At 41.3% G+C, this 25,731-nt stretch overlaps 1 protein-coding gene across 1 annotated transcript in view; it reads left to right on the top strand.

Annotated features, from left to right (window-relative positions):
• LOC121176942 (phospholipid-transporting ATPase ABCA1-like) overlaps positions 1-25,731 on the top strand; it is a 128,031-nt gene that overhangs the window by 91,259 nt on the left and 11,041 nt on the right. Inside the window, exons 38-48 of the mRNA XM_041031085.1 lie at positions 967-1,082; positions 2,497-2,641; positions 7,585-7,708; positions 9,447-9,576; positions 9,992-10,112; positions 14,220-14,282; positions 15,792-15,898; positions 18,071-18,212; positions 19,154-19,288; positions 21,202-21,305; positions 22,602-22,694. Coding sequence (XP_040887019.1) covers positions 967-1,082; positions 2,497-2,641; positions 7,585-7,708; positions 9,447-9,576; positions 9,992-10,112; positions 14,220-14,282; positions 15,792-15,898; positions 18,071-18,212; positions 19,154-19,288; positions 21,202-21,305; positions 22,602-22,694 — 1,280 coding nt within the window. The remainder of the gene's footprint in view (positions 1-966; positions 1,083-2,496; positions 2,642-7,584; positions 7,709-9,446; positions 9,577-9,991; positions 10,113-14,219; positions 14,283-15,791; positions 15,899-18,070; positions 18,213-19,153; positions 19,289-21,201; positions 21,306-22,601; positions 22,695-25,731) is intronic.

The raw sequence follows: 25,731 nt of genomic DNA, 5'->3' as shown, positions 1-25,731 counted from the left end.
CATCTCCTAACTGATCACTGCTTTTTGATGTACAGTTCAGTATTCCCACTTTATTCCCTCATAAAGTAAATGTGGGAAGTGAAAAAACTATAAAACATATACACAACTTTGACACCACAGGCTTCTGAGAAAAGCTTCACCTGAGCAACAGCCATTGGCAAAGGCGTAATTAGGCGTAGTTATTGACAGTAGCCACCCCTGTTTGTTTTGCTCAACATGCTTACCATCAGTTTCCCTGAGGCATAATGGAGGTAAACATTTTATCAGGTACCTTTGGTAAAGAAATGGCACCAGAGCGCTCGTCGTTCTGGTGGATAAATGCTGTCTGTATAGAAGACAAATGTATCTGAGGGGTCAGTCTAATGATTCTAGCCCGGAGCTTTCTGCATTAGCATGCATGCTCTATCAACAATAGGTATAATACAGGAAATCCATACTAAAAGCTCCTTAATTTTTCTGTGTGAACTTTTTCTGTGAACTGTAAATAAATCATTGTATCCTGCTATGTTCTGTTTATTTTATCTGTAGTACATCATTTATCCACCAATGAAAAACTGTGGATTTATTTTATAAACGAGCTCTGCAGACAAAGGGAATATTAATCCAAAGTTGAATGTGCGATAGTAGCATTATAATAAAATAAAAAATAAAAAACTTTAAAGTTTTTTTCCCAGGCCTTTTTTTTAATATTGAATGGATTTAAAGTCTGTTATTCGCTGAATTAATTAGAAAATTAAAGTGGGGTATATTTGAGTGCTAATTAAAAAGTCATCAACAGATTTCATAATTACACATCCTTTCAGTTTGTCTGAAAAATGAAAAAAAAAAAGAATGGCAAAAGCATACAGTCTTTTGATGTAGTCACAAATGCCCTGAAGAGAGATTTCTTAATCATGCACAGGCCTCTACTTCTGATAGGGACAGCTACTTATTTTTTTGTTTGCTTGTTTATGTTTGTTCTGACAGTGTAACTACATCATCCCGTGCTTGATTGTGATTGTGATCTTCCTCTGCTTCCAACAAAAAGCCTATGTTTCCCCTCCTAATCTGCCTGCTCTGATTCTGCTGCTTATTATGTATGGGTAAGTACATTAAATACTTTCAATATTCACCTTAAAGTTTCTCAGACAAGTTTGACTTTCAGTCAGTTTAGCAGTGATGGCAGGTTCAACACCCCACGTGTGGTTTGACTGGGCCAGCAGTGCCACTTACATTTTCTGATCAGCAAAGTCTGATGGAGTAAGCTGAATCCCTTTGGAGATTTAGTGAGTTAAAGAGATGGCTTTTAGTTTGAAGAACATCACCACCGATCAAATAATTCAGCGCAAGCAGTTATCATACTTTTCCAGGCATAAGGGACAACTTAAGTTGATAAAAAATCTTTGTAGTACATCATTTATAGTTTAGATGATGTACCACGCTACAGTTAAAAAAACTGTTGTAACTGTACCATGCACATACTAATAAGTAAGTAGTGCATCATGGTGGTGATCAGAGCATGAGCAATTTATATGCTGTTGTATCATTGTCTGATTAAGGTCGCATCAGTCTGTGGTGTTTACTGTGCATGGACTTTGGGGCAGTGTCTCCTCACAGGCAACATACTCCGGTAAAACAACCCCAATCCTAAGCGAAAGAGAAGCACCGACTTCAGGACAAATTCTGGGAGCAAATTTCCTTCATGCTGTTGGTCCATGAACCACAAGCTTCATCGCTAATCAGGCTCACACAACTATAAATAGGAAACGATTACACAAAGGCAGTTTTTTTTAACCTTGTCAGCAAGAAAAACCTGTCTGATCATGATTATACTGACAGTAGTTGCTAGCTGGAGGGAGAAACATCAGAAGGAGAAGGTGACAATGAAATGGACATAACTTTAGGTAACAACGCAACACTGGCTACATCGGGGGGTGGACTTAAAGCATCAAATGTAAAAGTCAGCTACTCATAATTCTGAAAAATGGCCCCTTTGAGTGTGTTGGCAAATATAATGATAAGCCTATCATTGAATTATTATGCTATTACTGATGCACTAATGTGGAGGCAGCATTTTACTGTTGTAGTTTAGATGGAGCTAATTTTAATAGTTTTATAGCAAGTAGTTTAATCCATACCAGCGCATCATATATTTTGTATGGAAAGTCTTAATCTGCAGTGAAACACTCTGTCAAATAAAGGGAGGGAAGTAGATACCACAGTCTACCCACCAAGGCAACATTACAGCGCTGCGGCACTTCAACTATCTCCAATTCCTAACATGAACCACTGACTGCCAAGCGTGGGTGGCATTTATTGTGCAGCAGTGCTTTTATGGGTCCCCTACTGGACATGCAAATGATCAAAAGAGGCTCGTGGTGCCATGGAACAGTACAGCTGACCTGGTAATCTGCATTTCTGAAATGAAAGCAGCATGGATTCAGCCCCTGATATTGGTCAGGGGATCCCAGTCTGTCCTTTCTGTTTGTCTGTGTGACAGTGTGCTCTTCTCCTTAGGTGGTCCATCACCCCCATGATGTACCCTGCCTCCTTCATCTTCAGTGTGCCCAGCACAGCCTACGTGGTGCTGACCTGCATCAACCTCTTCATTGGTATTAACGGCAGCGTGGCCACCTTTGTTATGGAGCTCTTTGATGATGATGTAAGTGGCAGCCACAGACAAACACACACACCTGCAGACATATCCTGAAAAAGAAGAGACTCACATACTGTACATATGTGCACAGTTTCATCACCACAGAAGATGCAGTTCATGAAACGGCAGCACGGACATTTAGTCTCCCATAGCTGCATAAAAATTATATTTGCAAGCTATCGCAGTGGATGGCTAATTGACTTGATTCATAGATAAATGCTCTGTGTTTTCAAAGTAAAGGCTTTCATGCACATGTGGGTGTGGAGTGTGCGCCCACCTGGTATAGCTTCTAATATATTTCCTTTATCCTCTCAAGGATTTTTCAAAGGAATTATTTTCCCTATTCTCCTAAATGTTTAATCGTTTGGTGAGAATTGGGTCTTCTGAGAACTTTCCTCATCCATCTTTCAGAAAGCGTTCATTTTAACTGCAAGCTGCTTCAGTCTCAGGGGAATCAAAAGACAAAGACACCAAAAAAGAAATGGGGAGCTTAGTTTGGAGAGGAAGACAGGGAGAGGGGGATGTTGACTTGTCAGTCATTTTACTTTGGACTGTAATTGAAATCACTTTTCATTAAAAAAGAGAAATTGGCCTATTCTGAATATACAATTTATGTAACAGCCAGGACTCTCAGTAGCAGAGTAAGTTCCTTACAGGTGGTAATAAATGGAAAAAATGATCTTCTTCTCTTAATATCTTTTTCATTTGTTCTGTGAACTAAATAAGTCTAATTTGATTTGTAGATGCTATCATTATTTGCACGATTAGCTCACACTACCCACACTTTTTTTCTCTTCATATTTTTAGCCTTGCGCTGATCAGTCATTACTTGTTAACAGACACAACAGCGCTTCACTCTCTGACAAGCTGCTTGTACATCTGATGCTTCATCAGAATGTGTCCCACAGCTCTGATCCGACACTTCAGACGGAGTGTAATGCTGTCTGCAAGACTTCTCTGCACACTCTGTCCCCTCCAACACGCCTGCCCCGACTTGATGTTTCCTCTGGCGCCACTCGGCGATGGCATGGGATGTTTCCTGTCTCGTAACGAGGCTGTCTCATTTGTTTCATGATTTCATTATCAGCAGCGTTCATTATCAATTTGTGTTTTCAGCTCGTACATCTCTCCTCAAAGAAAGTCATTGTTGCCATTTTGTTGTCTCTGTGTTCACTTTATTTATTGATACAATGTTAGTGGAGCATATTACTCATAAAGGGCGCCACTGGTGATAATTTAATGGACAGAGTGTTGCCCACAGGCAGTGTAAAGGGACGGATTTACTGTGCACTGCTCTTGTCCAAGGCATTAGGGACGGGGATTGTGTTTCTCTGAGACTCGACAGGGTCCATGATAATTCAGCTAATCTGACTTGATTTGACTGCTGATTAGAAAACCTGATGGGTCAACATCAATCAACAAATTTTACAACTCTCCAGGTTTCCATGCAGAACTCCCTGAAGAACAGTCTCTTCACAGAATAGCTAACATAGATGCGATGGTGCCCCGATGTGCCCCAGTTACACAGAAAAGGTTATATCCTACACATGACAGCTCAATCCGGCGACTTCTACTGTTTCAAAGCTTCGTCTTATCATTTTCAGACTCTTCAGCAGTGATATTAGTTAAAGCTACAGGCTTCAATCTGTTCTCTGTTTTCAAGCACAGGGTGACTCTAGATCCCTTTTGGGCATAGCACCATTTTTCCAAGAGAGGAAATAGAAGAAGTAACTGAGTGAGAAAGCAGAGCCGCAGTGTTACAGACTCTGTGCCCCAGTTTTGTCTTGAGACCAATGGGAGATTTTCTTCCCCCCAGGACTGTCCAGCTCCCTGTGGACTGCATCAATCCCAGCCTGCCTTGTATGCTAGGAGCAGTGTCTGAGTCAATACCTCCACCACGTGCCTCTCAGAGATAACCACAGGCACACAGATTTTCCAGGATAAAAGTATAGGTTTGGCAGTGTGGCCTGGTCCTACCTACCTCATGTAGTGTAATTGGAGTCCAGCGGCCATTATTGACAGGATGTTTTAAAATAGACATAAAAAGCAGAATTTTTTATTTTGTGTACTTCGTAACTTGTGCTGACTCGTCTCTCTACCCTTTTTCAAAAATCACTAGCGCAGTCTGACAACCAAAGCATGAGCTTTTTCCACAAGCTAAAAAAAACAAAAACAAAACATGAATATCGTCTTCAGAAAATATCTAGACTAGACTGTTGGAGCCATATATTGTGTCTGTCTGCTCTCATTGCGATTCCCAGCATTATGAATGAAGCCATGCTGTGGGAATAAGCACAAGTAGCGATATGGGTCAGATAAGTGCCTCGCAGACTATACCACCTTCAAAACCATTTGAAAATGATTTATGAGTATAGAGCACAAACGTAAGGGGGAAAATTGTCCAGCATTTTATCATCCCCGACTAAGAGCCTCTTAGATCTCCTTGATGAACACCCAGTCAAGAGAAGATGTGTTATTTCATGTATTGATCTCAAATTAGGTCTTGCTTTCTTTGCATTCCTCTGCCAGACAGATGGGTCGCATTCAGCCAAGGTCATAGCTACTGTTTATTTATTTGACTTTCCCTATCTCTGTGTAGGCTTAGTGTTGAATGTAGAACAGTGGTGCCTTCAGCAAATCCCTAGACGTGCGCATGTGTGTGAACATTTACATACATTTGCTAACACCTAGGGGATAAAAATAGGTTTGAGATTAAATGCAAACACTAAAGAAAGAGTGTTAACGTAATCTTTTGGCAAAACTCCTCTGCTACACTGAGCTGCAGCTGCAAAAATGATCCTTGGTGCCATATTTAAATAAAAGTGAAGATAGCGTACTGTAATGAAGAGACCAATACGCATCAACTAGATAACAACAAGTCTGAAAAACTGGTTCAAGAAATACACTTAAAATTCAACTGTTGATTAGAAATTCTAATGTTAAATAATGTTCCTGGGCAGCACCTCAGCTCCTTCTCCCCTCAGCTTTCATAAGAATGAGATATTTCAGCAGTTTAAGGTGAAAATTTTCAGACTCTTGTTCTTTATTGGGATGACATTCTTAATGTTATGAATACTGATATATTGACTGATGAAAGGCATAGTACATTTTTCAAATGATCTCCCCTCCATATTAGAGTGGAATGTACTTTTTTTTTTTTTTTTTTACATGTGAAGTGCAATTGCAGTTCCTTGTTCCCTTTGGTCTTCGAGAAAATGTGTAAATGTAGATAAAAAGAGTGATGAATTATTGTTGAACACACTGCCGGACATCTGAAGGTTTGCTTTGACATCATGATCAATGAGGCCTTTTTGCTCTCTCTCCTATCTGCCGGAGAGACACTAAGCCAGAGGCCACCTGCTCATGCAAAAAAATGATCTCACATCTGTCCACTGTTGATCTTGAACATTATTGTATGTTTTGTCACGAGGGGAGAAGATTAAATAGACTTCTGTCTGTCTCTTTGACCCAGATGCCCTTGTATGAACAGCAATTTACAGTGTAAATGTTAAGTAAGGCATAAAACAGTGATTGTTTTTAAATTGTTTCGTTGCATAAATTTCAATTTCAGTTAATTAGTGAGTTTCCCCTGTTTCCAGTCTTTAGGTTAGTATAAAGATACAAGTGTCTCCTATATTCCAAACTGTTCCTTTAAAAAGTAGACATGCAGTAAGATTACTTTCACAAAAACATCTTTAAATCTGGCATTTGAATTGTTTTTTAAGGCCGGCAGAGTCATAATGCTGCATGCACTCATCCTCAACTGCCAACCGACCGCTCACTCAGTGAAACTAATAAATCACGGAGCGGTTACGCACATCTATGAATAAATTCCGCGACAATAATGGCCATCATCTGGAAAACTTGCACACAGCTGTAACAAAATGCGCTGCTGTCCCTGCCCCACCTACTCTTTGCTCAGGCTCGCCCAAAAACAGAAATGATGAATTTATAGTCTCTCTCCATGTATGCAAGAGCTTTGAAGACTGTGCTGCAATGAAACTGTATGCATAATGCATGAACTTGCTTTTGAACGCCATGCCACGCCAAATGTAGTAATATTTTGTCTTCCCTCGCTCTGCCTTTTCCTCTCTCACCATTTCCTTCCTCCCTGACTTACTACGCTTCCTTCCTTGTTTGAGGTAGTTTGTTACAGACTTGTCAGTTGTGTCTTCATTTAATTAATTATTGCTTTTGTGCTGCACTAGACTGCCACTGAATCGCAGCTTCATGGAGGAGGAAGAGGGAGAAATGGATAGAACAGCTTTGGGGAGAAGGACAAGTTGTAGCTAGGAAATGCCAATGATAAGATGTTTTTCCTTGTGAAACAGTGAATCAACATGCTTTGGCTTTTTGTTTGTGCGTATCTGTGTTTTTGTTCTTATACACAGTATCAGAAGACAGAAAATAAGCAGGCACATGGAGGGTGCCTGTAGGTGTTGTCACATTTTCTTTTTTTTTTTGTTGGTTCTGTTTCAGCTGTGTTTCTTTGTTCTCTGGATGCTCCTTCTCCCCTTAGTGATGATTTTAAGGATGAACATCTGCTTACCTGAGCACTACTTCATCAGTTTGTGTTTGCGCATACTGTACGCGCGCCACCTCACACATCGCACAGTATGTTCTGTAACGTTTGCTAAATTCCAGCATCATGAAGGTGGATGAACCTAGATGCTCCGTGCTTCCTCTGCGTACCATTGGGAGCCGCATAACACAACAGCACTCAGCATGCAAGGGGAGTGCAGGATGTTTGTTAATTATCCACACTTGCGTTAGGGCACTACACACTGTCTTCCAAACCTCTTGAGCCTCTGGCCCTGCTGATTCAAGGCAGCTTGTCAACATATTGGGCTTGTGCTGGCTAATTCCCAGTCGGAGCTCAAATATTCAAAGCTTTCAAGTGCCACTAATTTGGATCTTGTGTGCGTGTTTGTGTGCATTTTCCTCAACAGAATGTCTCCCGCATCAACGATATAGTGAAGCAGGTGCTGCTGATATTCCCACATTTCTGTCTGGGCAGAGGGCTAATTGACATGGCCAAGAACCAGGCAATGGCCACCCTTTTCAGCAGTTTTGGTAAGAGGCCACCACCACTATCACAGCAGAACTAATATATGTGAAAAAGTGCCTATTTTAATTATTAATTCTGTTTAATATTAAGTTTTAAGATTATATTTTCCTCCAACAAAAATGAAAACATCTGCCAAGTGGGTGAGAGAGAATAGAATATTTCATATTTCATAAAATGGCACAAATGAACATGGTCAACCGTTCTCCACTCAAGTGAGTATATCTTAATGCCAGAACAGCAATCTCCCTCCTTTTAAGATATCACATGATGCTTATGCATTTTCACACAAGGGTTCACTCTTTTAAAAATGCTTTTCTTTCAATGGAAACGAGAAATGCGGTTGTAAAATAGCTTTCAACACGCTTTTAACCTGTTGCCAGACACCCCCACAAGCCTGAACATAATGTACCCAAAATAAAAAAAAGGTTACTGTTCCTCAACCCTTTTGATTACAGCCATGACCTTGGTCTCCTCTAAAAGGTAACTCTTTAAATTTTACAACCATAAAGTAAGAATGAGTATAAGAGAGATTGAACTGAAGTTACAAAGGCACAAATATGGGATTAATGTTTTTTACTTGCCTAGTACCCTTTGTGTGGAAAAACCCTTTGAAGCCATACCCACAAGTCTGAACTAATTCTTTGTTAGCAGCTGTTGCAGTGATATGGGATCCTAAAATGCTTTTTACAGATAGAATCAGGAGATTTAGAGCTTTCAAGAAGCGTAGCATTTGTCAAGGTCAGCATGTGGTCTGATGTCGAACAACTAACACCATCTAGGATGTTGCTAAATAAAAAGCTATGGAGCATAAACATGAACCAGTTTCCATGTCAATCTGCCCAGTATCTGAGACATTTCACTCAAAAAAGACAACAGCATTCTATACCTTTGAAGGGACACTACACTATTCTTCAATAAAAGCTACCTCCTTATCCCACCAGTTAGAGAAATATCTGACCAGTAACTCAACTCTCAAACCTTCTCTAGAGCTCCACTCTCCAAATGTATTACATTTAGACAGGTTAAAGGGAGAAGAGAGAAAGAGGACTGCAGAGGTGGAGTCAGGGTTGAGGGGACCATCAAGAGGCAAAGAGGCACATGAAAGAGGACGAGTAGTCTTATCTGTAGAGAGATGGAGCAGGAAATAGTGATTTGAGGAATCATTTGCGGCAGTGGTGGAGGGCAGGAAGAGAAAAGCAATCACAACTTAAAAGGGCTAGTGTGGAGAGGGGCTATTTACCAGAGAATGAGACCAAATGTGCTTTCGTTTTTCTTGTCTCCTTACTCTGCCCCCTCAGGCTCAAGGGTTGTAGAAGCTGAGAGAAGGAGGTAAGAGGTAGAGAGCAGAATTGCTGTCACCGGTTTACTTACGTGTTCATTAGCCAAAAGAGGCTTCAACATGAAAAGTACAGGATGTCAGCAATTTCCTCACACGACATAGGTGACAGCTTTTTTTTTTTTTTTTTTTTAAGGGTAAGTGGCATTTTAAACTGCTGGCTTTCACCAGTGAATCTGTCTCCAGAACACTTCAAAGAGCTGACAAATTCCACCTCTCCACTAACTTTTGACAAAGATACATTTGGCTGTCCGTGGAAGAAAACACACATCTGGCAGCTCAGTTTTGTTTTGACAGAGTTTCTGCTAAATCATTCCATGAGCTCGTAGATGAGGACTGTAAATTAACATGAAATGACAAATGACAATAAAACATTTAATTTTCTTCCTTCCTACTTTCTTTATCAGGGGAAGACCGTTTCAAGGATCCTCTCAGCTGGGAAATGGTGGGAAAGAACCTTTGTGCCATGTCCATCCAGGGAGTTGTCATGTTTGCCATGACAATCCTCATCCAGTATAAATTCTTCTGCAAACCAAGGTAAAGGTGACTGTCAACAAAAGCAATGTTGGAGTGAATTAACTCAAAACTAGCTCAGAAAAAAAAAATCTATCTGTCCATTTTTTCAATAAAGTTGTGTAATCTCATCCAGTGTTTCAGTCAGATTCCCCATTTTCCTGATCTCCTCCATTTAAATTGGTAATGTACTGTATATTCAGTTTATATAAAACATCTGTTGCACAGTGAATGTTTTTTTTTTTCATTTGCCTGAGTGTTTACTTCGTCCAAAATCATGGTTGCCATGGAAACTAATGCCTGTGGCTTCTACTATTTATGAAAATTGCAGAGATTGTTTCACTGAGCTTAAACTTTGACCGGGATAATTTGCCATGCAAGTTCATGTTAATTTTAATGAAGGGTGTTATACCAGCTGTGGTTGACTTCTCTCTGTCAGGCTTATTTCAGCGGAGTCATTATCTCCAGAGGAAGAGGACATCGATGTTGCTCAGGAACGTCACCGAGTGTACGAAGGCAAAGCCGAGAATGACCTTCTGAGGATCTGTGACCTCACCAAGGTATTGCTGGGCGCATTTTTGAGCTCTTCCTAAAGCGTTGCTTTAATAGACATTTTCCACTAGTGAACCATTTCCTTTATTTTTCTTTTTTCAGATGTTAATTGATTTAATCGTTTTGCTCCCCTTGATCGTTTATAAATTGTGAGAGTCTCTTTAATCGTTTATCGGAACAAGCCACAAGTCCAACACAGAGAGAATCTTCTTCCCTCAGGCCATCAGGGTGGTGAACTCTGTCCTCTGACCTCTTATCTTACCCTCTGTGACTCCTTTGCCCTGCACATTTGCACAGCTCACCTACACAACAGGCCAATCTACATTTTAACATTTTAATAACTGTCAGTTTATCACTCCATTCTGTCATTTATATATATTTAAAATTTTTACTCTATTCTCAGTAACATGCTAGATCCTGTAGTGCACTGTGCCACTTTGCATTTCACTGCATATACTTTATGAGCATGAAACTGGAGGAACTGTCAACACAGTGTATTTTTTTACTCCTGCAATTAACCTTTCTGTTTTTTTCCCAACTATTATACAGTAATAATCTGCACAATTAACAACTTTTTAGAAAAAAAAATTAACCAGGAAGTCTCTTGAGATACATTATCTCTTTTACAAGAGAGACCTTTAATTGCAATAATCCACTCCATGCATGTGGATGTGTGTGGGTGGGAGGGTTTCACCTACAGTATTCAGTTTGCAGGGCAAATGAGAAAGACATGTTGCTAACCTGCAGCTCTGAACATTCACAAACATTGTAAGTGGGCATAAAAGCCAAACAAGATTGCGTTTTTAGGGGTGTAAAGGTTTGTGCTCCTTTACAGCTCAGGCCCTCCCCTCGTTCTGGTAGGTGAAGTCGAGCGTGCTGTGACAGTGCGTGCCTCAACACCGCCGAGATTAACGCTTCATCCATCGGCAAATGTTCCCTCCCTGCAGGCGGCATGGCAGCAGGATGTGTCACCACAGCTGCCTGCTTTGCAGCTCCAGTGCCAACAGCTGGACAATCTAACAGCCTTTTGCTTCTTACCACCCTTCTTCACTCCTTTACTCCCTCGGTCTCAGTCTCACCATACTTAATCTTTCACTCATTGCTCATGGACACAGACGTGCACCATACTCCCAGGGGTAATTACTGAACAAGTGCTGGGTAAATCAGTTGGATGGGTAATGTATTACACATCATCTCACAAGGTGAAAACTTTTGGAGAAGAATGTTCCCTTTTCAGGGGAAAACTTCTGGAGATAACTTTTTAATAAACTACAGACTCATGAAAACATTTAATCCCCCCAAAAAACAAATCTACTGTACTGTAAAATAAAACTTTAAAACAGTGCCAGAGAATACTTTAGTTGTGACTGAGCTCGTCTGTTGTTGACAAGCGGCTCAGCCATCGTTCTTGTGCACCTTCATGGTTGACAGTATTTCTCTGAGATGAGACACAGTGGCCCATCACCACACAAAAACGGCGGTGCAGTGACAGAAGGCATCAGGATTCTTCCTGCGGTGCCCTCATTGACTCCCACCACAGCTGTGCCCCATCCATTTGGGGTGTAGATAACAAATTGATCAATGAGCGCATGGCTTCGGTGGCCACGCGCCACAGGCTGGGCCCTGCCATAAATCCAAACATGCCTCTGAAGCGATCGACAGGCCATCAATCATGTGTCAGATTTCTGCTCCTCCCCTTCCTTTTCCTGCTGCTCTAAACAGGAGCACATTGCTATGTGCCCCACCCGCTAGCCTCCACTTAGCTGCTGCATTAGTGTTGGCACTGTAATCGATGGAGACTGTAATGGAAGTGTGTCCATCTGTGAGCATTTTCCAGGCCCAGTGCTGTCAGTTTAACCTTCCAGTCACTCACTAAGCTGACAGAGAAAGTTTTAAAGAACCTGGTGACTAATGAGTGACGAGTGACATCTTGGCACTCTACAAGTAAACTCCTAAGGCTGGGCAAAAATATTATCACAGTACTTTTTTGCATATTGATTGATTTTGATCATTTTTAGTACACATGACATGAGGAAGGAAACATATTCAACATGTCTGCTAGAGCTCAAGGATACACACAGTGTGTTTTGGTGAGAAACAATAAGTGTAAATATAATTTGTTCGGTTTGAAGGGTATTTTTAGTTTAGGATTTAATCCTAAATAATGCAAATAAAGTTTAGTTATGGTTCTCGGTTTGATGAGAGATGCTGATCTTTTTTTCTTGGATTTTTTTTTCCATAAATTATATTTCTTCTGTGATTCTTTTTATTTCTTTCATTCTTCTGGGAAGGTTGTGAGCCGGTGTCTTTGGGTACTTCAAGGTAGGACCCCATAGTGCTGTCAATAGTGGAATGGATGGACCACATGTTGGTGGCTCCTTTTTAAATTAAGCAGTGCCAGTGTCAGGGTTTTCTACCTGACTACCTGACTCCGGCATTCAGAGCTCAAAGCTTGTGATTTTCCAGACTAAATCTATATTTAAGGTTTGCGCAACTGCCGCCATCACGTTCCCCTGACTGTCTCATCTGATTAGACGTCGGCCTGTTTGTCGTGACAGCTGCTGTGGTGCTCCAAGTCAGAGGGGAATTATCCTTTAATTGCCTTCCTCCATACATGTATCTGCTGCTTTGATGTAGCTTTAGCACTGCAAACTATCACTAAAATGTGGTATGTGTAATACAGGTTGATACATACTCAGTGCAGCTGCCAGATGGAACTGAAAGACTGATGGATCTACACAACTCGTGCTTTTATCAAATGCTTTTGATGTGCCAACTGTGTAATAAGTGCGATGTCATTGTTTGTCAGGCTTGAAGTGGCAGTTCTAAATTTACATTTGCCTGGTAGCAATCTGAATACATTGGGGACAGCTGACTGTTTGTAATGGTGGATATTTGGTTTAGAAATTCCATACAGGAAATGTATCCTTCACACGGAGAATGGTACGCTGGCACTTTTCTGTTTTAATGAACGTTCACTGGTTCAGCCTCTGACAGTCACATACAGGCACGTAAACACTCACAGCATACATAGGAAAGTTTTAAAAACTGAAAAAAAAAAAAACAGCCAACAGTAGTCACTCTTTCATAACTCAAAGGGGCACAGAGCTGTCCTTGATTTTGAATGCTAAATGTCTTAACTGTCACACTCAGCAACAACAACAAAGACCTTGTCTTGTCTTTTCGTGCTAGAGCAAGACAACGCTGCTTTCAAACCACTTTGAACACATATCAAACCCTTACATAGTCTTGGATGTGGAAAAACCCCTCATGCACTAAATTCCTCATCTTGTCCAATGCTTGCCTGTATTTTTATTTTATTTTTATTTTTATTTTTTTTTACAAATTCAGTTCACTCAAAGTGTGTGTGTGTGTGGGGGGGGGGGGGGGGCTTTCCCTCCTCTGCTTCCTCCTCCCCTGCTTCCTCCTCCCTAAGAAGCAGAGTACAATGCAAATGTGCATGGATGAGGCTGGTCAGCGTGGGAGGATGCGAATGCAGCGTGCAAAGTTTTCAAGTGTGATGTGAAAAACATCAAGCACCTTCTCATTTCTAGTGTCGCTACGCAATCTTAGCGGGATACTGACTTACAATCAGGGTGCGAGAAGTTTCATTTTCCTCTTTGTCCTGGGAGATGGGTTTTCTTTTCTAGCCATGGTATATATATATTCTTATAGTACTTTGTTTGCTAAAGTCAGTTGAAGGCTGAAGGTTAGTGAGGGTACTGAAGTGGTACTCAAAGTGGAGACAGATTTCCTCATGAGTGCTGTCATTGCAGTCACAAATACAAATGTTCACCCCCCCACCACCCCCCGTGCAAGTGTCTCTCTATTTCTTTTTTTTTTTTTTTTAATACCTTTTCCCATCTGGCTCGCTCTAAATGTTGCAAATTATCCCTTCTTGTTAAAATTTGTTTCCTTCACCCTCTCTGTCCTTCTTTTTCCACCTGCTTCTTCCATCTCACCTCCTCCCTGCTGCTCTGGTCTATCGCTCCATATTTTCTCATGCCATCCTCTCTGCTATCTTTCTCAGTGTCTGCTCCCGACCCTACCCTGCCTCCTCCCTCTCTCTCTCTCTAGCTGGCTGGTTGATTCATTTTATTGTCTGCTCCCTGCAGGTATACCCTCGGAAGAGCACCCCTGCTGTGGACAGGCTATGTGTGGGCGTACCTGCTGCAGAGGTGAGCCAAATGCTGCGGAATCACACAGGCAACTTTTCAAGCCACTTTGCCACTTTTGCCCCTGTTAGAAGACCTTTTTTGCATTTTCACATTTAATAACTTTCAAAATTCTCCAGCAACACCCATATGGGAGAAATTCTTTCATTTTCTTTTGCCTCTGAAAATAGAATTTGGACATGAATTGACTGAAATAAGTTGCCTTCAACTAAAACTTGAATATTAATGATAATATTTACAAAATATTGCCACATGAGAGCAAACAGCTTTGGGCTTTGATTTACAGTCTGCAGTTATTTCTTGAAGATTTGAATGGGTGTTTGGCTCAGTCTTTTCCTCTAACTGAGTCAAATCAAAATATCTTCCAAACACTGTTCAGAGAAGGTGTTAGGGAGAACACTAATCTCCTTATCAGGCTTGTTTTCTGCCATTATGCTACTGCCAAGCATGTGTGTGCTAAAAACGCACAAGCAGGCTGGTAGAAGAGCATTGCTAGAGCAACGGAGTCTGTGGAGCGAAGGCATGAGAGTCCACTGATGTTTAGTTCAGTACACTCGTAAATTGGCAGCAGGAAACTAAATTAACCAAACACAACAGTGCAACAAAGCGCACCTTTACACAGTTTTAGACAAAGAAACCTTCAGATTGTCTGCAGAAAGCATCCTCACTCATTATAACATGCTGCATACGCACATAAGCTCTCTCATTTCCACACACACAGGCACTGTTCCGCTGGAAGCTTGATTTAAACATAATCTCAAATGCTGACAGGCAGTCATGATTGGTGGGCTTTCTGCTGGTATCCATCCTCTCTGCCACTGTTTACTCAAAGCCCAGTGTAAATGCCAGTTGAATATTGTGATTCACGGGGCTTTGCTGATCACACACACTGCATTTCCATGCATTATTTACATCAAGCTTAGCCCTCTTCTGTGCATTCACAAGCACAGGTCACAAACAAGCAGGGATCAATGAATGACAGAAATCAAATATTTATGCTGGAGCCAGAGCACCTAAGGCGGGTCACATGACCACAGGGCACCGCAGAGACAACTTCCTGCTGCATGCCCTCCAGAGAGAAGTAAAATCAGCAGCATCAGGAAGAAAAGAAGAAGAGAGGATAATGTTTGTTGTAGCAATTTGCCGAGGCAGAGAGAAATGCTGTTGGGAATGGTCGGCTTTTTTACAGTGTTTGTTCCTGTGTGCCCATTGTGTTGATTTAGTGTCTGTTGTTCTGTTTGCGTTCAGAAATATCAGTTTGTTATTTTGCTAAACACTGAACCAGTCGTGCATACTCCATAAACTGCAGTTTCAATTACATATTTACAACATTTGCACAGTCTATAAATAAACTTCATTACAGGGGTTAAGGGATAGGATTTCTTCCATGAAAACTTACATATAGAATATTTGAAATGTCATCCAGCACAATTGCCTCTTGTTTGCTTTCCAATCAAGCTTGTAACTACAAAACACTTTCCCTAATGGAGGCTTCCCCATTGTCTCCACCAGTGTTTCGGCTTGCTGGGAATCAATGGGGCTGGGAAAACCACCACGTTCAAGATGCTGACAGGAGACATCCCAGTCTCTAGTGGAGAGGCCTTCCTAAATGGATACAGGTGAGGCGCTTAATCCCACTAGTGCACCGAGCAACTCATCATAATTAGCCACCCAAGATGGTTGTTCAGGTGGGGATCGAGCTGAGTTTTTTTTTTTTTTTTTAGCTCACACCTTTTCTGAGCCACTTTTGTTCTGTGTAGCACAGCTTTCTACTCCTCCATCTCTCACACTCTCAGTCTTTATTTTTCTTGGCTAGGTAGTTTTGATATCTCTTATACATTCTGCCGTCTCTGCCTTTTCAACTTTGGTTCTCTCATGTCTCCTCACTGCGATATTCTCAGAAATGCTGAAGTCTCTGCTCTTTTTCTTCCTGCCTCTTGCACATCTTTCATATATATCATTCCTTTTCACATCCTCGCCCTGTACCTTGCTCTGTTTTTTTGTTTCTGCCTTACGGAATCAGTCATACGAAATCTTTGTACATGCCAAAAAAATACCTTGACACCAGCAATATGAGACTCAAGCACTTGAGCGAAGGAAGGGTTGCTCTTCCTTATTTTTAGGAACAAACAACCGTGTTCCTTTGGCTCGGCATGCATCTGTAAGGCAGCACACCCGAGCACGGTTGAGTGTGAGCTGTAGCTGGTTGTGCATCACAACAGTTGCTATAGCTGTTCATTTATATATTTGGTATTTGACTTTGTGTTTCACAAAGAAAGAGAGCTGAATAGAGCAAGGCCTAACACAGCAGTGTTAATGCTGATTAATGTGGGGAACAGAGATCAAAGAAAAATCCCAGAGACCTTTAGAGGAAACAAAAACTGAAAAGACAGAAAAACAGATGTGAGTACGCCCACTCTTCTGTTTTCAGCTCATTACGCTTTCTGTGCATTGGCAAGAAGAATGATCGGCAGAAGAAAAGAGGCAGCATTTCTTAAATGGAAGTCTCTGCTCTCCTGACAATTCACTCTCTTATCTGTGATTGTTAGTTCACCAGGAATAGCTGTTCATACCTGCATTCGGCATCTGTTTACCGCCTGGTGTGACTGTCTGTCGAATGCTGAAGAGAAAAACTAGCCTGCTAACCACCAGCAGTGGCTCACTGGCGATCTGTTGTAATAGACCTAGGACAAATCAACAGTAGCAGCAGACCACCTCATTGGTGATTCAAAGAAGAATATTGATACCAATAGCATTGGGCCATGCTAAATGTTTGAAACTATAAGAGAATAAACATATTTGTCAAAATATGCTTATTTAACAGACGAGCCTTCAAACAGACCATTCAGTGGTGTAATGTTTGAAAGGTTAATTCTTCATACGGTGTTAGAATCTGTCCAGCTATCACTAACAGACTAAAAAGGTGGAGCTAGTTAAAAATACTAAGCTGTGTTGGGTTGTTCCTGAACCGGCTAAAGGCTATAACCCACTATTATCATGAACCTTTATCAAAACTAAAAACAATACACAATATTAGATCAGCAAAGCTTTCAGTTCACAGCCTTGTTGAGATATAGCAGCCTCCAAACACATCAAATCACATTTGGCCTCCCTGAGGCTGACCGTTGCTCCAGGAAAATAACATTTAGGGGGAAAAATGGGTCCAATATTATCTCTGAAAAAACAAAGCAGCTATAAAAAGAAGAGGGAAAATCTGCTGTAACATTTGTTCCCTGCAGGTGGTGAAAGTATTAATATTGTAGATTGCGTGTCTTTGTTCAGAACCAACTGCTGCCATTATTTTAGTGGCCTCTAGAGGGTGCATGTTGGAGTGCTTGGAACTGCAGGCCTGGAAAAGAGTGCAGAGCCAGATTTGTGGTATTTAGTTAGTTAGGTAGTTTGTTTGTTTATTTCTTTGTTTGTTTGCCTTTTGTTTCCAAGACAGAGTTTTGGGGACGCTGACTGACCGAGTACAGGATGTGAAATGAACCACTTCTCAATATTAGTTTAGAAGAGAGTCAAAGAGAAACACAGGCCTTGACTCTCTCAGCTGAGATTTTTATTTTCTTATCAAGTTACTGTGAATATTTGATGACTCTTCAAGTAAATCAGTTTTAATCTTAGGTCACTCTGAATTGTAATAGGCAGCATGAATGAATTGTATGCTTCATGGCCTTCTAATTGTTCTCAGTGTATATTTCATATCATACTCTGTCTTGCTATGGCATTTGATATAATCTCAAACATTAACGGTATTCAATGTCAAATAACATATATGCTGTTCTTCCCAGCATACGAACAGAAATGAGGGATGTGCACCAGAACATGGGCTACTGTCCTCAGTTTGATGCCATCAATGACCTGCTTACTGGACGAGAACACCTGGAGTTTTACGCCAGGTTACGAGGGGTACCAGAAAACGAGGTCGCCATGGTAACTATTACTTCCTTTCATACTTCTTATCCTTGTACATTTAAAAACTGAGTTAACTTAGCTGCTAACTGGGCACTAGCAGCTAAGCTGTTGTATTTTGGGTTTTTTTTTTTCAATGTTTTGATTTTTTATTTTTCTCATCAAATACTTTTCAAGTAGATTGCATATAGGGCAAGCTGAAGCCCACGTCAAAGTGATAGATAACCTCAATGGGAGAAACCATACATAATGAAAAATGGCCAGTGGTTGAAAAGCAGCAGCTGTGGGTTATGGCTCTACATTATTCACCATGCCTAGTGGTGTGGCCAGCCCTGTGCGGCCTCCCTGCACTCCTCTTGCACCACCCGCTTCTACAACAGTAAGATCAAAAGAGGAAGAGGCTGGCCGGCGACCATAGGCCTCAGACCCGGCGCCAGGTCTTTGATCTCTTCGCTGTACTGCAAAGGGACCCAGTTCTGTGCTGCTAGCATAACTCTTAATTGTACTGTGGCCCATTGTAAAATGTCTGTTTTGGTGGCAAGACTCCAGCCAAACCCTTGTGTCATATTTGCATAATTGGTAAACAAACATAACCACATGTATGTCCAAGGAATATACTGTAGAAATGAAATGCAGGTCCTGCAGCCTTCATCTAGTGTGACACTTAAACGTCCTTTGAGACCTGATGATATTGTGCACACTGGTGATGCTCCTGATTGCAGGTGTTTGACGAGACATTGCTGAAATAGCAGGGAGAGTAGTAAAGTACCCCAGCAGCCTGTGATTAAGGTCTTACAGTGATGCCAACTGTCATGCCTTGTCCTTGAAAGCCACATAGCTTAAATACATTGGCGAGCCAAGCCAAAATATCATCCATCATGGAAACACAGCTCTGGCGATGGGTCTTATGTGAACACTCTTCTTGACACCATAATGTTCGTTTTGTTTTTCCTCTTTGAAAGGTGGCAGAGTGGGGCATCCAGAAGTTGGGGCTGATCAAATATTCCAGCAAGTCAGCAGGTACCTACAGTGGTGGGAACAAGCGTAAACTTTCTACAGCTATGGCCCTGATCGGTTGTCCTCCAGTGATCTTTCTGGTGAGATACAGCTTTATTGATGTGTTGTACAGGGTGAAAATGTGATACGTTTATGTTTTATTAAGACTTAGGAGTGTAATACTTTAAATCAATATTGATGTGGTGCAGATGTTTGGATTACAGCACATCAGTTTTTTTCTCTTTACAAGCATGGGAAGACTAGACTGTGGTAAGAAGATGATCGACTATAGGAATGTAGGTTAACGTGTGTTTTCAAAAGCGAGAAGTAGAAAAAAACAAGTTATGGATCAAATTTGAATTTCCCAAAGGATTACAAGAACATCGCTTATGGGTGAGGAGGGTGTATATTTCAGGGGTCACTCACTGGTCATGTTCTCTCTCTCTCTTTGCACGTATTAAATTCCTATTCATCAGGACTTAAAACTGGGAGCAAAAGCATTTTCTGACCGATGGAAGATTAATGAAAGCATGACTCAGAATATGCAGCATCACATGCTTTCAGTTAAGAGGCTTTAATGTGAATTAGGAAGTTGTGTCCGTGCTATTATGAGGGACAAACTTTAATGACTTTAAATCACACTGGGAGGTTCCCTATGGGGTCTCACTGAAGTATAAATTTTCATTATGATTGTTGAAAAGTTTACTTGTTATCCTTCAAGTAAGTATTCCCACATCACATGGTCAAATTAAGCAGAAACACCAAAAAGGAAAAATAAAAACAAATAAAACCAAACATGTGAGTCCTTGTCAGCCTAAGCAGAAACATGAAATAGAAAATCTGATTTTTTTTATGTCTGTTTACACCCTTATAGAACTTGAAATTTACAATATCTTGCCATTTACTTTGCCTATAAACTATAATCAATGCTTTACTTTGCAAAGCCATTCTTCAGATTATGCAGCTAGTAACAATTTTAGTCAGGTAATGAATAATCCATAATAAATGACGTTTACTGAATAATCTTTCCAGCCATATCTGTTTTCTGGCTCAGTGTGTAAGCTATAGAGCAGCATGATTCCAAACCTCCTTATTTACTCGCCTGAGCCAGGCTAGCCTTCACTTTGAGGCAGTGGGATAATGTATTGTCAGTGTCTGTGTCAGTTTCAGTATTGTGTGCTAGCCCAGAGAGCCCAGGCAGCCTTGAGTCAGTGCCACGTAGGGTTTGCACAGGGACACTTTGGGCACGGTGATGGAAAATACCCCATGGGATTTGTAGGATTCTGCTAGTGAGGGAGAACCAGGCCTGGAACGAAACCAGGCAATGGACTGAGTTCTGTCACTCTCTAATCGTGCATGGACAGACTAGCCCTGAGGAAAAAGAAACAGCAAGTCACTGAGAGTGTGTGTGTGTTGTGCTGTGTTGGAGAGTGCTTCAGTATGTGTCTCCATTATGTGTGCATGGGTATACTCTGAAGTTTACATTATGTACCTGTTTTCCCATGTGTGTTGTCACCTATTTTTTTTCCGTCTCTCCTCTTACGTGTGTGTTTACATACAGAGATTAATGACAAATTAACGGATCATTAAGTGTCTTATTAAAGATTTGGCTCATCACAAGAACTAGCAGAGCAGCTTCAGTGCACCGTGGCGTAGATTGGATGAGTCTCTGGGCCTTTACTGGATGCACTGCTCTTTTGAAGTTTTGATGATGGTGTAAGAACTGTCTTAAACATCAGTACAAAAATCCAAAAACTTGTTTTGCTTGGTTGAGATTTTTTAACTGCTTTATGCTGTTTATTCCTGCTCATTACATTTCCGACTTTTTTATTCCGGTATTTCCTTTTATTTATTACTGTTTGTGTTTGTATGTCTTTGACCATTAAATCATTAACAGATGTGTTAAAGGTCTATTTTTGCTGTAAATGGTAAACCGTGACATCCTACATTCTTAAAAGATGTGCTGAGGTGAAATACAATAGAAACTGTTTTAAAGAGGTTATATTTATTGTAGGATGAGCCAACAACTGGGATGGACCCAAAGGCCCGGCGCTTCTTGTGGGACTGCATCCTGAGTGTCATCAAAGAAGGACGCTCAGTCATTCTCACATCACACAGGTGCAGCATCAGTCTTTATCTATTGATTTTCTTTGATGGATTCACACTTCAGCCTCTAAGATGAGCTCCAAATATTTTGACTCTTCACTAAGGAAAGCAGAGCTACCAATATTGTCCATAAACTGAATGTGCACTGTAGATATTGTATTTATAATTGATTCGAGTTACACTTTAGTTGAAAGGTATTGTTTCCTGTGTGGCAGTTAATATTGGCTGCCAGAAACACACTGGCTGCTCTAAAGCTTTCATGAAGCATGAGGGCATATCGACTGACTGGTGCCTTTTTTTTTTCTTTTTTTCTTTTTTTCTTTTTTTTTCCACCATGAAAAGAGACACTGTCAATATCAGTGCTGGAGTCTTTTCATTATCCAAGATTTCCTGGAGCAAAGTTAAGTTTTCCAACTTTTTCTTCTGTAGTGTTGGCCAGTTTTGGACATGCTTTTTGAGTAAGGAAAAAAAAATTAAACGCCTCATTTTTTTTTTTTTTTGTGAAACTTGATGGCCCAAGTAGATATGGGACATTTAGCAATTCACACGCCTATTCATTTTACCTTTTCCCAAATGGCCTGGGTTTTTGAATGGTCTGTGTTCCTGCCAGTTCATGTGAATAATATGTTCTGCTGTTTTATTTGGAATATATTACCCTCATTACATGTGTTGCCTTCATCGAGAAAGAAAAGCTTTTGTTGTTGTCCCAGGCAACGTGGCTGAGCTGCATCCAATCGTCCATGGCATGACCAGGTGGTTGTGTTTTGTTAAGTGGCAGATTCACCAGGTTTTACAAAGTCATAATCCTAATTGCACCATTCCTCAGAAAGGCTTCACAGGTTCTGCCTCAGCTACAAATTACTCGTGCTCCAGTCCAACACCGAAAAAGAAAAAATGAGATAATAAGAACTACAGATGGTCCCTTCCTCTCCCTCTAATTACCAAATTTGTTGTTCATTTAAGGTGTCAAAGTAGACATGTAAAAATGCCCTAACCCAGACTTTAACTGTAAATGGGGAAAAGTCTCAGTGAATCAGTCAAGACCTTTATCAGCAAAACAATGTGATTTGACATAGTCCAAAAAGAGTTGTTTCCTTTTCAAAAACCATCTGTGATCAGTGTTCTAGTCTTGGATCCAGCACATTTTAGCAGTTGTATGAGAAGGTCTGACATCACAAAAACCTGTGATATATCACCATTATACAAAATGATCATTGTCTCTTCTCTGGAAAGGAAAGGACTCAAGCATCTGGTATTATTGCTACTTCTCATTCATGCTGCAAAATTTCCCCCTCTTTCTTTCATTAGTATGGAGGAGTGTGAAGCACTGTGCACACGCATGGCCATCATGGTAAACGGCCGCTTCAAGTGTCTTGGGAGCATCCAGCATCTGAAGAGCAGGTAAGGGTCCTTCTTTTGGCACAAAGTGTGTTAAACCAAGAGTATAATCAAAATAATAATAATAAAAAAAAAAAAAAAATCTCTGAAGCTCCTTGAGCTGAGATGAAAAAAATCCCTGGCTCCCACTGAGGTGTTCTGTTATTTATGCTGTATATATAAATAACATGAGACCATGTATATTGGTAATAAAAAGAATATGATTCAAGTTTTTCAAGGAGGAAAAGGAGGGAATGCATATTCTTTTTTTATTGCTGTAGCAAAGAAGGACTGTACAGGGGATGCACAAAGAAGAACGCAATTTATCAAAAAGTATGCAGTACTAGAGGAACTTCACATAAACTCCAAAATGGCATTACTATTAAAGGAATAGTTCAACATTTTGGTAAATACACTTATTTGCTTTCTTGTCAAGAGTTCAATGAGAAGATTACTGTCGCTCTCAAATCTGTATGTTCAGTGGCAGTCATCAAGACACACTTTTATATGGATCAAACAACATATAATGTGAATTAGTGATGTTTAAAGTTGCTGGATGGCAAATTCTGTTTCCTTTGGACATTAGGTATTTAATGATAATGTATTCATTTGTTTTGCTTACCAGGAAGTGTCTTGCCTCCTATATTTTGGTGCTCTAAGCCAAGGATTGCCTTTTTTTAGTGTAGACTCATCAACATGACTGTATTGATTTCACATGAAAAGATCCATATCTTAAGCAAATGTGCAGACAGTCAGGTCTGTGGGCCTCGGATTAGTGCCCCAAATCTTTCACTATTATCTCAGTTTCGCATTTGTTTCTCCCCAGACCCATAAATTCTATTTCCACCATCCCTGTCCTTATGCACACCCGTAATAGTCTTTGTACATGTCTCTTAATGCATTTTGCTATGTCTCCATCACAGAAATTCCCTGCCCTTAACTCTTAGCACTCGAGTCCACTCTCTGATATTCATCTGACATTTCCCAAGGCCAGCACTTATGCCCCGAGCCCTGCATGTAACAGCGAGGCCGATCCATTACCTTAGGTACAGTCTGGTGACATTATTACCACTCCGTTGTGTGATCTTGTAAGAGGAAGGACATTCCACACACACACACGAGCTGCACTCATGACAGGAATATGTGGTGGCAATCGTTGGGTGGAGAGAAAGATCAATACACCTGGGATGAGGGGTGGAGCAGACCATTTTTCAAGTCGTACAGGGGATTAGGGGAAACGCCTGGAACAGCAAGGAGGGGGCAACAGTGTCAAGGGTATTTGCCATCAAGAGCGTTAATGTCATATCATTGGCCCTGCTTTGAAATCACTGTGGAGAGAGAAAAGGTAGAGTGTAGAAAGGGCTGAAAAAAGAGTGAGACCAAGGGAGAGTTGAGAGGCAAAGGGCTAAAGTGGGAGAGCGATGTACCAATCAGTCCCTCCTAGATGTTAGGGTAAGTGACAGATTCTCTGTGTCAATTACATCCTGTCTGGAGGGGGGAAAGCAGGGTGGTGTAAATAATTTATGAACCACACAGGAGGTATAGGATAGGTAAGAACCAAGGGAGAGAAGGGGGAAGGGGAGGGCAGCAAACAAGGGAGGAGAACAGAGGGTTAACACATGTCCTACTTCAGTCAACATGCTATCAGGTAAAAGGTAACTGCACTTCACAAGACAAGCAAGTGAGAGGAAGCCAGATAAGCATGACGTCTACACCGATTTTTGCCGTGCTTATTTTAGATCTCACACGGACGATTTACATGCCGCCGAAATGCTATCGCTCAGTTCTCGCTACGCAGTGAATAATTTCTAATTAAGCGTCCCTATCTCCGCAGCGCTTTGTGTAATTAATGTTTCATGAGGTGTGGGACCCTGTTAATGACTGAAAAGGCAATTAAGGACTGTCTTCTCTGTTTTCTTTTCTCGTCACTATCCCACCACATGTTTGTGCTGGCATGTTGCCCCCCCATACTCCTACCCCTGTTTTAGTGTGTGATCCACCATCATTTAAGTTGCTTGAGTCTCGAGCTTTGCAGGGTGAAGCACTGAACAACCAATATTTCACGTTTGATTCCATAATGTGGCAATGGAGGAGCTGAGCCTCACAAATGCCCAAGCTGTTCCCAGTTTGCAGATGGGAAGGGTTCCATCAGACGGCAGGGGATGAAGGGGGGAGGCATGGCGGTAGAAGCAGGTGGTGCACACCGTTGTCACACGGCATGAGCGGCTGACCTGCAAAGCTGGGGGTTCCGCTTCTTTCCCCTGCCCCCCACCCCCAACTTCTCCATCTCTTTTTCATCACAAGCCCCTGAAAGGAGTGCAGAATCTCACCGCGGGGGCAGCTCTCACATTTTGACCCCCTATTGCTCGTATGTAATATACGCTCACCCCCCACATTCGCAGCCCTCTCTCCCCCATCACCCCCCACTCCTTCTCCTCTCCTTCAAAAACCTCTCACCATATTACTCTTATTTATTCCTCCCTCTGCTACTCTCAGGTGGCAAGGCTTCCATCCCAGCCATCCAAGTGCTTATTAGTGCTGCCCCCTTTAGTTCAGTGGTGACCCTGTCTTTATCACTGAGATGCCCTTCTGCTGCTTAACAACCCCACCTCTGTGTATTAATCAAGCCCCAAATCAGCCAAAATAGCTCGAGCTAGATCATCTAGCTAGAGAGGTGGTCCATATGTGAGAGGAGCTGGGGATTTGGTTTGAGCAGTGGATTCTGAGCAGTAGGGTGGCCATTTTAAGAGGCACCTTCATTATCTTCCTCTGTGGTCGTTAAAAACATCCTCCTTACCTGTGCTGATATTGAGCCCTTCAAATCAATCACACTTGAAGGAATAAAAAAGAGGGAGAAATAAAAAAAAGAAAAAAAAATGTGCACGAGGCTGTAAATAGTGCTTTAGCATAGCAGTGTGCTGGTATGAAAGCTCCCAGGTGTTAAGTAAACCCAAATGAAGTGGAGGAACCAATAAAAGCAGCTTCAAAAGCTCCCCTATAATCTTGTCAGTTAGGAAGGCCACCCACTAGCCGATGCAGGATTTTCCACTGATTGATATCA

Source organism: Toxotes jaculatrix, chromosome 23 (assembly GCF_017976425.1).
Source record: "Toxotes jaculatrix isolate fToxJac2 chromosome 23, fToxJac2.pri, whole genome shotgun sequence".
Classification (NCBI taxonomy): Eukaryota; Metazoa; Chordata; class Actinopteri; family Toxotidae; genus Toxotes; species Toxotes jaculatrix.
The sequence above is the reverse complement of the archived record's forward strand: the minus strand, read 5'-3'. Positions and strand labels throughout refer to the sequence as shown.